The sequence below is a fragment of the Pelodiscus sinensis genome, chromosome 6, assembly GCF_049634645.1.
Source record: "Pelodiscus sinensis isolate JC-2024 chromosome 6, ASM4963464v1, whole genome shotgun sequence".
Taxonomy (NCBI): domain Eukaryota; kingdom Metazoa; phylum Chordata; order Testudines; family Trionychidae; genus Pelodiscus; species Pelodiscus sinensis.
In genome coordinates, this window is record NC_134716.1 from 103,092,252 (window position 1) to 103,108,236 (window position 15,985).

Genomic DNA, 15,985 nt, shown 5'->3' on the forward strand with positions numbered 1-15,985 from the left:
TGTAAGTGCTGTGAAACTGTTCTCCCTATAAAGTAATATCCTTTCTGCATTCTGCTGATCTATTTATCTATTTTTGATTTGAACCTGGGTTAGCTAAAGACTTATCAATAAAATAATTGAACCCTAATAACACTTTGCCAAGAGTATCCACTGGGGCTGTGCACATATCTTACAAAAAGGTTCTAGGCTCGTGCATGTGAGATGGATATACATGTAGATGGATCTTTTTGGACACATAAGAACTGTACTTCTCCTGACTCTTAAGTGCTGTATTATTTTATCTTTATTATGGACTTTGGTGATAGCTGACGGTTTCCTCTATGGGTCAGTTAACTTTTTTTTTCATTGCTACTAGCTGCATAAATGGTCTTTGCAAGACCAAGATAAGATGTTATACTGTCCTAACAAGGAGCTATCTTGCATTTGCAGGGTGAAAGCTTACCCACCTGGAAAGTACAAGTGGAAGGCTTTTCTGACATTTGTGGTCCTAATGCTCTTGTTGTGCGTCCACATTTAATGTTGGTTCTATAATGTTGACGAATACAGCAGATGTTCTATGTAATACTCTTTTGAGGGTTTTGTAATAGTCTATCACAATGACCCTTTCATGCAACTCAGAAAGTAGTAATGCCAATCACCAAGGTCTTGCTATTATTTCTAACCCAGGGAAGAGAGAGCTGCTCACCACACCTAAATGGAGCTACTGAATCATATATAAAACTGCTGTTGTCAGGGAGCTGCAACTGAGTCACTAGAAATCTTCGGGAGCACTATGATCCAAGTTTTACTGCAAGCAAACCTGACAAACTAGGAAGAACCTTGATGTAAATTAAATGCTGGTACAAGAGGTCTTGGCTTTTCTAGAGACAGTTGGAAATATCTAGGGAAATTAGGAGCAAGAGCTGGTGAAAAGGACTAAGAGGAAGAAGGATTTGAGCTGCACAATTGGGGCAAGGGTTAATCAGTACATCAGAATAATCTATTTTAGGGATATCCACTAAGGATGTTAAGAGGCGGGTAAGCTACTAATCATGTAGTCTATAAAAATTTGTATAGACTATACCAGTGGTCCCCAACTTTTGGGGCTGCTGGGTGCCCGGGGATGGCCCAGATCATTCCACGGGTGCACATAAATGCCCCGGCAGGCGCCATGGTGCACGTAGGCACCACATTGGGGACCACTGGACTACACGATTAGTCAGGAAAGGCTTTCTCAGTTCCTGTTCGTGCCAGGTCCAGGAGATACCCCATCTGCAGCTTAAATGTAGTAAGAGCTGGGCACACAGGCAGCCTGGCTCCTACCACATTTAAAATGTAGAGGTACAGTGGGTCTAGCTCCCAGACCCAGCATGAGCCAAGACTGAGCCGGGCTTGCTCAGTCCCAGCTGGTGCTGGATCAGGCATCCTCTGCAACCAGCCCAGGGCTGCCGCAGGCAGATAGAGGCTACTTAGGCTGGCCATGAACAGGGACTGCTGATAGAGCAGCCTCTGCCCATGGAAACCTCTCCTGATAGAGGCAGGAGTATAGAAGGGGTGCAGGTAGCACCGTGGAGGTAGTGCTGGGGAGAGCCAGCTTGTAAGCCTGCTCCCCGCATCTGATCCCCTCCCCTTGTGCTCTGCATTTAAAACTTGGATTGGCAGGCTGGCCTGTCCAGGTTTTAAATGAAGAGCATGTAGGATAGGTGAGCTGCCTGCCACTCCGCACTACTGCCTCTGATACAGAGGTAGCAACATAGGGTGGCAGGCAGGAGCTGGTTTAAAAACCAGAGCCATGGGATGCTGGAGCTGGTCTGTGCGGGGAGCTGTGGGATGCTGAAACAGCCTCTGTCTATGGAGAACTTGCTCTGCCCCCTGCAGACAGTTGCTGCTGCTGCTGCTGCCAGGCACTGCTGCCTCTATCAGAGGCAGAAGTGCAAGGTCACAGGGGATCCTGGGGAGTAAGGTTGGGAGTGCACCAGCTACCGCCCATTCCCGGGGGGGGATGGGGGAGACTATCCAGTAATCATGTAATCACTAAGAATTTTAGCGGTTACACAATTATTGAAATACCCAATTTCTAATATTCCTATTTATTTAGGAAGATTAAACTTCACGGTGTAACTTCCAAATTCTTACAGGATGTTTTTGTTCAATAAATACATTGAAAGAAGATTCTGTAATCTTTCCCGTAGCTTCTACTCACTATTTATCTAATATAATCTGACACAGGATTAGGTAGTTGAACCAAAGAGTGAATTTAAACTAAACCTGAACCAAAGTGTGGTCGTCCCCTCCCCCCCCCCCGTTTATGAAACCTGACCTGGGGTGTGGAGGGAGGGGGAAGGTTTAAGAACAATATTTTAAAAGATACTTAAATATTAGTTCTGTCCTCTGTCTCTCTTGCTGGGTTGTAATTGGTGTGTTAATGTTTTCATGACCACAATTTTCTATTTTAACTATTCCATAGGGGTTGGGCTTATTTTTATGGCATAAAAGAAATATATTGGTAAGGTTTTTGGTAATGCTACCATTAGTGTGTATGCATACATGCATGCTGTAAATAAGTAGTGGTAAGATAACTGTTCCCAATTGTATGCGAAGTCAGATGAACTATAGTTAAATAGACTTTAATTGCCAGCTGTAAATTGTAGTTAATCAAAGTAACTGATGAAGTATAAAGTAGGCAATAACTGTAAAAATAATGGTAAAGAAACCTAAGACTCTTGTTTATTGGCGGAAGAACCTTCCTTGAAGAAGGGGAAGTAGACTTGCAAGGTGATAGCTCCAGAGATGTAAGGACCACAAGCAAATTGGCCAAAAAGCTTAAATGATTTATATAAAGTAGGCTAATGGGATCCCTGGTAACAAGGGCAATGCTGGGGATACAAAATGACCTTTAAGTTGAGGAGTCTCTTGTTTGAGAGAGCAACAAATGTGCTAACACCTGAAAACTAATGAAGGCCCTGCAAGACGTGGAAAATCTCGGACTAAAGAGAGCTAATGCAATAGGGGTATAGGTTTATTGCTCCACTTCTAAATTGACTCCTGATCTTGCCCTACAGGTATAGAGGAGAGGGGAGCGTCTAATCACTGCTTACCCTACAACCTTCTCTAGGATAATGGGGATTGGAGAGAGCACTCTAATCTTGCTATGGTGTTTCCAAACCACAGAAGATTCTAACTAAATTAATTTATTCTGAAAAGTGCTTGGTAATTCTGACTCTTTACTTTTTTCTGGTAGTTGGCAAACATGAGCTGACAGGCCACAAAGTGGCAGTGAAGATATTAAATCGACAGAAGATTCGTAGCCTTGATGTAGTAGGAAAAATCCGCAGAGAGATTCAGAACCTCAAGCTTTTTAGACATCCACATATAATTAAACTGTAAGTCGTTCTTATTTTTATTACCTCTATACTTAGAGCTTTGTTGAAGTAGAACACTATTTTATGTTCAATATCCATTGTACAAATTTAAAAGTAGAGGGCAATGTTACTGTTCCAATAAAATTTAACTTTTTTCCTATCAGCTATCCAATTATAAGGTTTGTGCTGCAATGCATCTAAAGGAAATTTGTTTTATGTGAAAATATATCATCCTTAAATCTTTGGTTGCAAGCTGGTAAGATAGTGTTCATAAATGGAATTGCTAGCAAAACAACAAAACTCTTCAGTCCTCAACTGCTAGTTGGAATTAAGTGGTTAGGTTGGACCTTATTTTTCTGTTTGCAAATTGGCAATGAGTAATTAGCATGGAGTTGAGGGGAAATTGTTTCTACAGGGAGGTCCAGACTTACTCTCTCCTACCATGGTTTTCTAGCTTCCTGTCAGTGCAGTATGGTGTATCCAGCTGTAGCTTTGCTCTTTAGAAGTTTCTTTGAGACAGATAGTAATCTGTCATACATGACTTTAGTATATAGAAGGGAAGAACTCTAAAAAAGTTTGTCCTCACTGTAGAGTTAACTGCAGTGATCAGTCTTCTAAGAGTGAGCACCTGGGTTGGCCTAATTCAGGGTTGGCAGCCTATGACTCTCTGAAGCTTGAGCCTAGACCCTCCCACCCCCTGCTCTCCCCGCAGCAGATAGCCCACGATGGCTCTACAACAGGCCTGGGAAAAACACCCCTCTGCTGACGGGATCGGGCCTGTGGAAGCAGCATGGAGCACCTAGGCAGCCTCCCATGCTTGCCCTGCCCCTGTGCACCACTCAGAAAAGCAGCTGCAGAGCGCTTTGTTTTCTACACACTGTGAGTGAGCAGGGGAGGGGGTGATTGGTGCCTCATGGCTGCTCCCACCCCCAGCACAATCCCATTGGCTAGTTCTGGCCAATGGAAGCTGCCTGTTTCAAGAACATGTGGGAAGCACCAATCCCTCTCCCCTCAGGCTCTTAGTCACCGAGCACATGGCCAGGCAGCTTGTGTGGTGGCAGGGGAGAAATGGGCTGAGCTGCAAGTCTCACTGGTATGTGTCCTGGCCAGAGCTTGCCTCTGGCACCTCAGCCCCTGCCTTCTCTCATATCCCACAACCCAAACCCTCTGCCCCCTTCCTGAGCCCGAGCCCATACCCCTCCCAGATACTGCACCACAATCTCCTGCCCCAGAACACCATCCAAACCCCTGGCCAGACACCCACCAGCATCCCACTCATGCCCCCTCTCACCTGACCAGACATGCACCAGCACCCTGCCCCTGACCAGACATCCACCTGCACCCTGCTCCTGTCCTTTTCCCCCCTGGCCAAATAACTACTCCCAGTTGACTCCTGCACCCTACATCCCACCCAGATTCAGTACCTCGCACACTGGACACTTCATTTTTGGCCCCAACCCAGAGACCTTGAACGTCAGTCCTCCCTGCCCTTCTTCTCCTTCCCTCCCCCCCTCCCCCTCCGGGGAATGAGGGGTCTCAGTTGGGGGCTTGGATGTTTCAGGAGCATTTGGTTTTTTTGCTTCTCACTTGTGTTCTTCAACTGATATTTCTGTGGGACAGTGGCCCCTAACCCAAAAAAGGTTCCCCATCTCTGCCATAAATAAAGACAATGTTGAAACCTTTTCTGTTTGGACATATTTTACTTTATTTAAAAATGAAGCCTGGCCAGCAAGCCCACAACTGGGACCCAGTCCCCATCTGCCTGCAGCATCATAACACTCCTGCACCCCCCACACTAACCCTGAGCCCATCATACATCTAACCCCCCAGCCCTGAGCCAACCAAGAATTATTATGATTCTCTACTTTATAAAATGTTGTTGTTGCTTGTCTTAATTTGAAATATTCCCTGTTGTGATTTTGACCTTTCTTAATAGACCAACTTTTTTCCAATTCTAAATGTTAATCTGATCAAATCTTAAAATTGCAAGGTGTTAAAAGGCTGACAATGGCATAGCCAAAGTGGTGTAATATATAATTTATTTTTCTACAAACTGATTTCCCACTCTGAAATATTAGGTTAAGGTAGTGTTTCCCAAAGTATGAGGCACATCCCAAAAGTTAGAGAGGTTTCAAAGGACTAGTGGGCACAAGGGACAAGATGTCTGAGACATTTTTCTAGAGTCAATCTTCTATTTAAAAAACTGAAGGGCTGGGTCTACTAGGGATGTTAAATAGCATTTACCCCCACTGCATCTCTACCTCCTCTGCCCCCCTCCTTCCTCCCCTCGCCCCATGGAGATGGTGATCAGAGGCAGCAAGAGGGGGAAGTGACTTGTCAAGTAGTGACTTGACTACCCGGTGACTTGACTACCCGATAAGCCTAGGCTTATTGGATAGTCAATTAGTACCTTATATCCCCTTATATACCTTATATCCCTAGTTTCTACATCTGGGGTCAGCAGCCTTTCTGCAGTGGCTTGTCAAGCTTTAACCCTCTTGCCCTGGGCCACATCGCTCTCCTGAGAATGGGGGTAGGGCCCTCCGCCATATGCCCCACTTAATCATATGCCCTGGGCTCCATTCCAGCTTTTCCTTTGGCGGGGGGAGCAGTGTGTGTGTGCTTCCCAGGGAGCTGGCATGGAGCCTTGGGGCTTCCCCTACAGGAAGCTGGCACTGGCTCCAATCTTGCAAGGGACATGGGCTGGGGTCAGTGTGGCTTGGGCGGGGGGAGGGCTCAGGGAAATAGGCAAGGTGGGGGTGGGTGTCCAGCCCACTGCTGGCCCCATGCTCCCTGCGGGGTTTCTGTTTTTGAAATGTACAAGTGCCCCACTGGAGCTCTTGTACATTTCAAAAGCGGAATCCCAGTAGAACTGGCGTAAGCAAAGATTGCTTCAGTCCCTGCTTGTGCCGTTTCCTGCTGTGCCTTTACCTCCCCTGCCCTCTTGCAGAGACGGTGCTGAGGTGAACCAGCTTTTAAGCTGGCTCCCCCCAGCGCCGGCTCCTGCCTTCACCCCCCCCCCCCCCCCATTGCTGCCCCTCTCTGATAGAGGCAGTGACTAGTTGCATCACTAGTCAACTATCAGATAAGCTTATGCTTACTTGATAGTTAGTCGCTTACATCCCTTGGCCCAGAGCAAGCTCCCCTTCTCCCCGCAGCAATCCAGCCTGCCCATGGCAGCCAGCTTTGGGTGCTCTGCTGCCCCTGCAGTGTCCTGACCATCCCTGGAGCAGCTCCGCCTCCCTGAGCAGCCCTGCTCCATGCAGCCTTGTGGCTCTGGAACAGCCCCACCCCCTGAAGCAACCACCTGTCCTACAGCCCCACCAGCTGGTCTGCATGGCTGCTGCAGAGCAAGAACTGGGAACGTGGTGAGGCTGCCCCAGCAGAGACAGCCTCACTATGGCCCAGCTCCGGCTGCCAGAGGAGCAGATACTGTGGCCCAAGTCCCGGCCTTGACCGCCAGAGGAGTGTGGCCTGATGAGCCCCCACATGCTCATCACCAGGTCACCTACTTCCACTGGCTCACTGCTGCATAGCTCTACAATGCGTTGGGAGGGCAGAGAAGATGCAGAGCACAGGCCACTCCCACACAGCGCAATCTGCAGTCTCCCTGCCTGCCCTCTGGAGCTGGGGCTGCATCTGTGTCCTAGCCCCACGGCTCCAGTGACAGCATGGGCTACCTGCTATGTGGGAGAGAGGGGGCCTGAGCTCCTGCTGCACGTGACACTCAAAATTGATATGGGTGCTGTGGGTTGCTGATCCTTGGTCTGCACACTGACAAACCTTCATAGCATAGATGCAGTTTATATTGAGATAACTGGGGAAGCTATCTTTGTTCCTACACCCATAGATAGCGTAAGCTGTGCTGGCAGAAACACATTTATCACCTCTAATATCATTAGCTCACAGACATTTACCTTCTTCCCCCCCATCCCCCTTCTGTTCTGAAATTTGATATGTCCTTTTCATATGTGTTCATTTTTTTAATTGTATCCTTTGGTATATATGGTTGTGACAATTTTCTTCCACTATTTGATCTGAGGAAGTGGGTCTGGCCCACGGAAGCTCATCACCTAATAAACCATCTTGTTAGTCTTTAAAGTGCTACATAGTCCTGTTTTTTGTTTAAATGGTGACTCATGGTTACCCAAACAGTTACATGCAGCTCCTGGCTCAGCTCCTGGGGAACAGACTGTTGCCCAGGGCTGGTGTCTTGATACAGAGGCAGCAGCATGGGGCAGCAAGTGGGAGCCATTATGTGCAGGGAGCTGGCTTAAAAGCCAGTTCCTGATGTGCACTAGCTGCTGGGGAGCTGGCTGCTGTCTCACACTGCCACCTATGTATCAGATGCAGCAGGTAGAAGCTGGTACGCACAGGCTGCCGCCCTGTCCTGCTGCCTCTGATACAGACACTTCAGTGGTTTATACGGTTCGTCAGTTACCAGCATTTAAACATCCCTAGCTTACACCAGTTACACAGGTGACAAGCTATGCCAGTGAAAGCATTGGCATAAGTGAATCTACACTAGGGCTTATACCAGCAGAATTGTGGCAGTGGGGGAGGGGAAATTCACTGCGAAACTGTCAGTTAGATGGTGTAAGTTCAAAGTCTAGACCAGTACCAACTCTCTATCTATACAGTTTTAAAGTTTATCTTTAAAACACAATCCTAGTGTAACTGATGCAGCAATGTCAAGTAAAGGCCAGATAAACATTTTAAAAATTAGGTTGATCTTGCTTGTAAGGCATGTGAAATAGCTGTACCTACATTAAGGGCATGCCTTCACTAAGCGATTGATGCAGTGGGGGTCGATTTATTACATTTATACCACCACCACCAAGTGCTCTCTGGTCATCTCTGGAATTTTACCAAAGTGAGAGGAGTAAGCAGAGTTGACAGGAGAGCATCAGCTGTTGACTGACTTCAGAGACGATACTTCAATGAGCAGACTTATGTAATTCGTGTAGCTGAAGTTGTAGAAGAGTCCACAGTAGCATAGACAAGGCCTATAAGTTAATGCTGGCATAGTTACACTGATACAGTCCCCATAATGTGGATGTGGCCTGAGTTTTCAGAGTCTGTGAACCAATAGTTCTGAGGTTTAAACATCCTAATTTTAGTGGGTGGATGGTTCCTGACATGACTGGTAATACTTCTCATCTTGAATGTCATCACTGTTAACAATTTCACTGCTTCAAGTGGCATTGTATTATGAAGATCTAAACCAGGGTTTCTTAAACTTCTTTGCACTGCACCTCCTCTTCTGACAACAAAAAATACTACATGACTCAAGGAAGGGGGGATTGAAGCCTGGGTCCCACTGCCATGGGTGGGGGAAATGCCGCGGAGAGCCTGGAATCAGCTAGGAACCCCAGCTGACCCCAGGTTCCACATGGCATTTCCCCAGCTTCTGGGGAATGACCCCGGATTCTGGGGAAATGCCTCTGGCATTGGGGGTTCAAAGAAGTTGCGCCTCACAGCTGTGTGGCACTGTCACTTTGAAGTACCCCTTCCTTCCTCCCTCCCTCCCCCCTTTTGTTGCCTCTATTTGATAGAGGCAGCAAAGGGGGAGTCGACTAGTCTTTAACATCCTTAAATCCACCAACGTCTATGGTATGTTCCTGCACCACAGAGCCCAGGTATAGGGAGGTCTGGCCATGGGGCCGGAACACGGCGGGGGAGAGAGCAGCTCAGCCAGAAGCCCTGTCGAGGCGGGGACAGCACAGCAGGGAGTTCTGGCCCCAGCGGCCAGGCAGCAGAGGAGTTCTGGCTGCAGCCGTGGAGCCTTGCCACCCCCAGCCCCAGCAGCAGTGGGGCCAGCAGCAGCTAGAGGTTTTGGGGGAGCTGGGCTGGAGCCTTAGTTGTGGGAAGGGGAGGGGGAAGTGTGGTTCAGCACAGGCCATGAGGGAGGAGCGTTCTGAGGAGCTGGGTTAGAGAAGCAATTTAGCACAGACTGAGGGGAGGAACCTCACCGGTCTAACACATCTGCTCGTTCAGGACCAGTCAGGTCTTAAGGGTGCTGGACAGAGGGTCCATCCTGTGTTTGGAACGACCACTTATGTTGGGTATTCTAAGTCATTTAATGACAAAGAATGAGTCACTAAAATGAAAGCTCTAAAATTAAACAATGTGAAACTAAAATAAACAAGAACGAACTGCTGTAAGAGTCTCAGAATTCAGGCTACATTAGAAATTTGAATATTAAAGTGTATTTTGTTAAATATTGTGATTGTTTGTGTTAGCCAATATTAATCACCCAGATAATCTGAGAGCTCATTCTTGTCAGTAACTCTCAAGAATAACTTGTCCAGCCATGCTGAAACTCGTTTTTCATTCCCCTAGGAAATCTTTCTATAAGAATATGCTACAGTCCTTCTGTTACGTCTACAAGTAGTTAATTGTGCCACAGTATGCGTGGCATGTATAAACTGAATCACCACATGGCTTTCTGTCTTCACCTATGGTCTCTTATTGGTCACATCTTATCTAAATATAGCCTGTAAAATAATCAAGGGAGAGACCTAGTCTTTCTCTTTCTCCTGGAAAGCAGTAGCTGGCTTTTGGGTGCTGTAGAACTTGTACATGTAATGTCATATCAAAAACAGAGAGAACATGCCCAAGCATGGAACAGTTGATTACTGTTAAATTAACCACTTCTACATTACTTTAATAATAAGCTTCCTTTCTCTGCACCTGTTATATCACTAGTCCTTTAACCCCTTTCCTGCTTGTATATTTAAGACTCCTTGTGCAATAACAAGAATAATATTGTGTTGTCAGTGATGCGCTGACTTTAACAAATGCTTGTCTCTTCCTTAGCTTCTGGAAAGGGGGTATAATCTGCTTTGTAATACTTTCTAATAGGCCTGAGAAACTTCCATTCCTAATCTGCCAGCTAAAATTGAACCTCCTCAGAAGTATAAATTCTTAATATGCTTCCCCCTGTTGCTGCAGTGGTCCCATTCCATGAAGAGAGATACTGAAACTGGGATGTTTGAACTACTTAATTTCATATAGGAAATATTTAATTCTGTGGTATAGCTTGTATCAACTTCATTTAACAAAGCCCAATACTGTTTTAATTATAATTAACTAGTTGTGTGTGTGCACGCATGCAGTGGAATTAATAGATGTGTTATGTTTTAGGTACCAAGTCATCAGTACACCATCTGACATTTTCATGGTGATGGAATACGTTTCTGGAGGGGAACTGTTTGATTATATCTGTAAAAATGGAAGGGTAAGAGTAACTTTAGCTCTGCAAAACGTAGATTTCATTTTATAATAACTTACAAAAATGGTTCTCAGTAGGTGAAGGCCTATTTTTCTAGTCTTGCAGTTAGCAGTACAAGTCTTTAAGATCCTATCCTTTTTCTAAGTCAGTAAACTTTGCTCTGAAACTAATCTATTAAGTAATATCTGCTGGTTTAAATTTATGGAATTTTGTTCATGAATATAGTTTTACTTTCTCTGAAACTGCTCATGCCTTTTTAATTGAATAATACTACTAAATTTTAATAAATGACTGCAGCTGTGCAAAGCAAACTTTATGTAACCAATCATTTTTAACTTTCTGAAGGTTTTAGATCAGGTTGAATTTGCAATTTTTGATATATATATCAGATTGAAATATTAACTCTCTTCTACATAAACAAAAATAGTGACTAGGTGAGCTCTAAAGATATTCATTCCTAATATATAACACATTTGACAGCCATCCTTCTGAAATTGACTGAAATAAGCAAGTTTTGACTTTGTAATTGAATCTGTGGATAATGTTCCTTAAAAGTATTCAGTTTAAGGCATTGTGGGCTAGAGAAATTCATTCTGGGTTCGGGTGGCTCTGCCACAAAATTGGTTACTTGGTTCTTTCCATCTGTTACTTTATCTGTAAAGTGTCCCTACATCAAAATACTGACATGGAATTTGCTGCATTGTTTATTTCATCAAAAGAATGACTTGCATGGAAATCTAATACAAATTATACTTATGCATTGCTGAATCAAGACAAAATTTGGACAGATGTTTTAAATGGCTTTTTTCACTTTCTTAGCTTGATGAGAAGGAAAGTAGACGTTTATTCCAGCAAATCCTTTCTGGTGTGGATTACTGTCACAGGCATATGGTTGTACATAGAGACTTGAAACCTGAAAATGTACTGCTTGATGCACACATGAATGCCAAGATAGCTGATTTTGGTGAGCTTTTTTTTTTAAATTCTAAACTTGATCAAGTTGCATTGGATGCTATTTATTAATGCAGGAAATATTTGACTATTGGAATTCTGATACATGAATACAATGGTAATGGGCTACAGTACAAGAGCCTCAGGAGTGTCCTCGAGATACTAGATCATCTAGTGCATAATTCTCTTTTCCTTACAGGCCATCTTTGAGCCAGATATTTCTGTGATTAGTTAGAAATTAATCGTCTGGCTTGGTCTGGTAGAACAAAACTGTCACTAACAAAATATTACATTTTATTTTGCATTTAATACATGTAATTCCATTTATTCCAAGATTGATCTTTGGTAAGTTCCTTAACTTCTCCACTTGCACAATTAGGACAACTGTCTACCTTTTATTTTAATAATTCTAACGTCTTCTGACCCACAAGGACAGTTAAACAAACTTGATAAGCACATCATTCTAATGAAATGCATTCGTGATAGTATAGCACTTAGTGCTAGTAAGTACTACTTTTCATATCTTACTATAAACTTAACTTAGAAGTAAAACAAGGAAAAAGATCTTCCCTGATGTTGTTGACAGACTAAAACTAAAATTTAAGATCATGAAAGATAAGAGGAACTAACTTATTAATTCTTGCACTTGCTGTATATAGTGTGTTTTGCCAAGGGAATGAGGGGTATAGTTCTTGTACAGACTTTTTATAAAAGAGCACAAAATACAACTACACAGAGAGTGGCAGTTAATTTTCAGGACTGGCAGCATTAGGAAACCTTCATGCCATATAAACATAGAAAGGTATCCATATTGCTACATAATCCTGGTATTTCTCTTGTAGACATAGTGGATTATACCTGCCCTTGTAAAGCGCTTTGAGATCTCTGATGAAAGGTGCTATATAAATGCTAAGTATTCAATTATTTCAAAGGTATGGTGTTCAAATACATTGGGGATTGGGAGTCCTGTTAATGACATTACTTTGTATGCAGAATGCTTTTAGATGAAAAATGACTTATTCTGTTACGCAAAACAAGTTGTTAAAATGGCTTTCTTACTATGCATATATTTTAGCAAAGCTGTTAAACTTATTTAACTAAACAAGAGTATGTGTAAAGAAACTGCTTGTTTAATAAGTATGAAAGCTTGATTGAGGCACTCTTTCATATCACTTCAGAATCAAAAAAAGGAATATTGCATTAATATAGACAGCCATAGCTAGAACACTCAGATCTATCCAAACTGTAGCCTGCAATTGTCCAGCGGATGTTCAGAGAGATGGCCATCTCCTGCTGTAGGTAATCACTATACTGTTCTTTAAAGAGCTGCTACTGAATCTTATAGAAGCTATTCCTTGTACTGTTCTGTGGTAGTTTTCCACTTGAAGAATTTGGAAGCAGTCACATTTAAGAATGCTTTCTCTTGCCCAAGTCCCACCTTACTATTATACCTTAAAACTCAGCCATGTGTTGGGTAACTTGAAACACTTTCTTGCTGTATCTTAGAATGAATGTATTCTCTCAGACATGCCTGGATCATGTGCAACATGTCTTTAGTTTTGACACGTGCCCTCTTCAGTATCAGTTCAGTAAGACTTCTGGTGTGCTCTATGCAGCATCTTAAACTGTATTCTGTTTCTGTACATATTTCAGTAATTCTAAACAGATGACTCCACAATTTAAGAAAAAGCAAATTGTAATATACTATTATTAGCATTAGTGGCTGGATTAAGTTGTGCATACGGTGTGTAATCAGATTTCTCCAGCTGAATTTTTTAGTAGCTGCTTTTGTGCACTTTCAGGTCTTTCAAATATGATGTCAGATGGAGAGTTTTTAAGAACAAGCTGTGGTTCCCCTAACTATGCTGCACCAGAAGTAATTTCAGGAAGGTAGTATCTCTTCTATTTTATAAGCACATGCATGTGGTTGAAAAATACTTCGCTATTTAATATTAAAGACAAGACAATATGATAGTATAAAATTCAGAGTTGAAAAATGTTGCCTTCCCCACCTTTTCTAGCGTTTGAAGCTTACCTATATATTGATTAGTGGCCTAGTAAGCTTTATTGGCTTCTTCAGTTTCACTGTACTGTATCAAGAAGTCCAAACTGCAGTGTGGTAAAAATGCAGTTTTGCCAATTAGAAAATTAATGTATAGTGAATGTCATAAACTGTCTCTTTCCAGAATTGCCAAAATGGTCTTTAGTACAGTATTTTGCAAAACGGTGGGTTCCATCTCCACAGGTGATCATAGGAAGGTCTTGGATGGGTCACCAAGTCCAAGATTAATTTTTTTTTTTTTAAACCCCATCAGTGGGTCCTGATTTAGGCAAACACCTACTCTTCTTGTGGTGTTAGAGGGAAGGACTAGGGAAGATGGATAGTGAGCTCCTCCCACATTCACCCTGCAGCAGCAGGTTTTGTGCTCCAGTGCAGTCATAGTAGTATTCTGGTTTGTCCTGGCTTCCCCTTTGTCATGGGAAGGGGAGCAGATGGGTCAAATATAAGTGATTCTGCAACTAGAAATAGATGCAGCCTTATGTGGCAAGAGCTGCCACTGCTGGGTAAATGTGTGTTGGGCTTGATCTCCAACTCCCCCAGGCCGCCTCTCCACAGCTAGCTGGAAGTAGAGTTGATAGAAGATAAGGGGTGTATATGTCATGGTGAGTCACCAAAAAAAAGACCAAATCAGTCAGTGGGTTTAATTAAAATTAGTTGGAGAACCACTGACCTAAAGTATCACAGTACACAATTTGGAGTAGCACTTTTTTTTTCAGGTGAAGAGATAGAAAAGTTCCAGGCAGTTACATTTGGTATTAGTGCAAATTTTTATTCTGGTGTAACTTTCAATTTTATTCAGTTGTAACATTCCCTATTTTAACTCAGTCATGTAACTATTAAATCCTCCGACACGGTTAGGCTATGTCTACACAGCAGCATTAATTTGGAAAAACTGATGTTATTCTGAAATAACATTCCATGTCTACTCCCAAGCAGTTATTTTGACACAATGTCAAAATAACGTTGAGCTGGAGGACTGCTTACTCTGACTCCTGTAACCTTTATTGTATGAGTAAGGGAAGTCGGGGGAAGAGTGCTCTATCTCGAAATAACTGCTGTGTAGACAGCACCAAAAGTCAAAATAAGCTATTTTGACTTCAGCTATGCAATTAGCAAGTTGCATAGCTTATTTCGAGTTTAGCCCTGCTGTGTGGACAAGCTCTAAGTCAACACAAGAATGCAGTTAGATGTGTCACTTGCGGCTTGTGTAGGTATACTGATGTTGGCTATAATCTAACTAGCTTGCTAAAAAGCTGTATTGAAGACACAGCTGTGCTCGCTAGCAATGATGGACTGTGCGAACTTTTACACCTCAAACTGAATCCCATGCTGTTGCAGCATCTTCAATGCTATTTTTACAAACTAGCTAGATTAAAGCTAGCATAAATATATAGTGCCCACCCTACTGAAAATTGTCTCCAACTGCATGATAAACATACCCTTGGTGTCCCCTAGCTTACACTAGGCAACCCACTAGCTTTTACCTCACTGCACTAGTTACTATTGCTGAGCATAATCTAGGCACCTGATTTATTATTAAATGGGACAATGAAACATGAACATTTACTCAAAATTGTTACTCTTCATCAGTATTAAACTCCTAATTTTCTAGCTCCCAGAATGATTTTTGTGGCTTGGTTATGATTTTTGAGCTTTGATTATGATTTTTGAAACACACATTTACATACATCTGCCTTGTCATTCTAATATAGCCTTCACTCAGTTTAGAACTATGGTAAATTACATAGTTCATAATTCTGCTCTGTCGAGTGGAGTTCAGCTCCACAGTCATGTGCATACCATGCCTGCCCAGTGCTGGTAGGCCTCCATTTTCTGAGTGCCTTCAACTGCTAAAATTCAAGCTGCAAAAAGATATCTATTTAAATGTACTACACTTCTTTAACTTATTAACAGATAACTTTTTCCAGATTATATGCAGGTCCAGAAGTAGATATTTGGAGCAGTGGGGTTATTCTCTATGCCTTGTTATGTGGAACCCTTCCATTTGATGATGATCATGTGCCAACGCTTTTTAAGAAGATATGTGATGGTATATTTTATACCCCTCAATATCTGAATCCATCTGTGATTAGCCTTCTGAAGCACATGCTGCAGGTGGATCCCATGAAGAGAGCTACAGTCAGAGACATTAGGTAAAACACTAATTGATATCTAATCACAGATGTCATAGTAATGGTCCCAGTCTAAAAAAACATAACTAAGAAATAGTTCATACAAATTCCTCTCCCATACAATCCACTGTTACTGAGTTAGTAAATGTGTTAGTTTTATCTTTTGGAACCAGAGTTGTCCAAGTTCCAAATGACAAAATGTGCTTATGACTAGAATTTTTATAACTAATAGGTAGAAGGTATTGTAGTTCAAGAAATGTAAGTG

The 15,985-nt window shown here is 42.9% G+C and overlaps 1 protein-coding gene across 3 annotated transcripts in view; it reads left to right on the top strand.

The window, feature by feature from the left end:
• The window catches only part of PRKAA1 (protein kinase AMP-activated catalytic subunit alpha 1), a 28,084-nt gene that overhangs the window by 2,902 nt on the left and 9,197 nt on the right, over window positions 1-15,985 (top strand). For 2 of the 3 annotated variants that reach the window (XM_006139488.4, XM_006139489.4), the window contains exons 2-6: window positions 3,221-3,362; window positions 10,488-10,581; window positions 11,395-11,539; window positions 13,329-13,416; window positions 15,517-15,741. In XM_006139488.4, the coding sequence (XP_006139550.2) occupies window positions 3,221-3,362; window positions 10,488-10,581; window positions 11,395-11,539; window positions 13,329-13,416; window positions 15,517-15,741 (694 nt within the window). Of the gene's footprint in view, window positions 1-3,220; window positions 3,363-10,487; window positions 10,582-11,394; window positions 11,540-12,378; window positions 12,459-13,328; window positions 13,417-15,516; window positions 15,742-15,985 lie in introns of those variants that run through there. The other variant, XM_075932508.1, reaches the window with a different exon arrangement.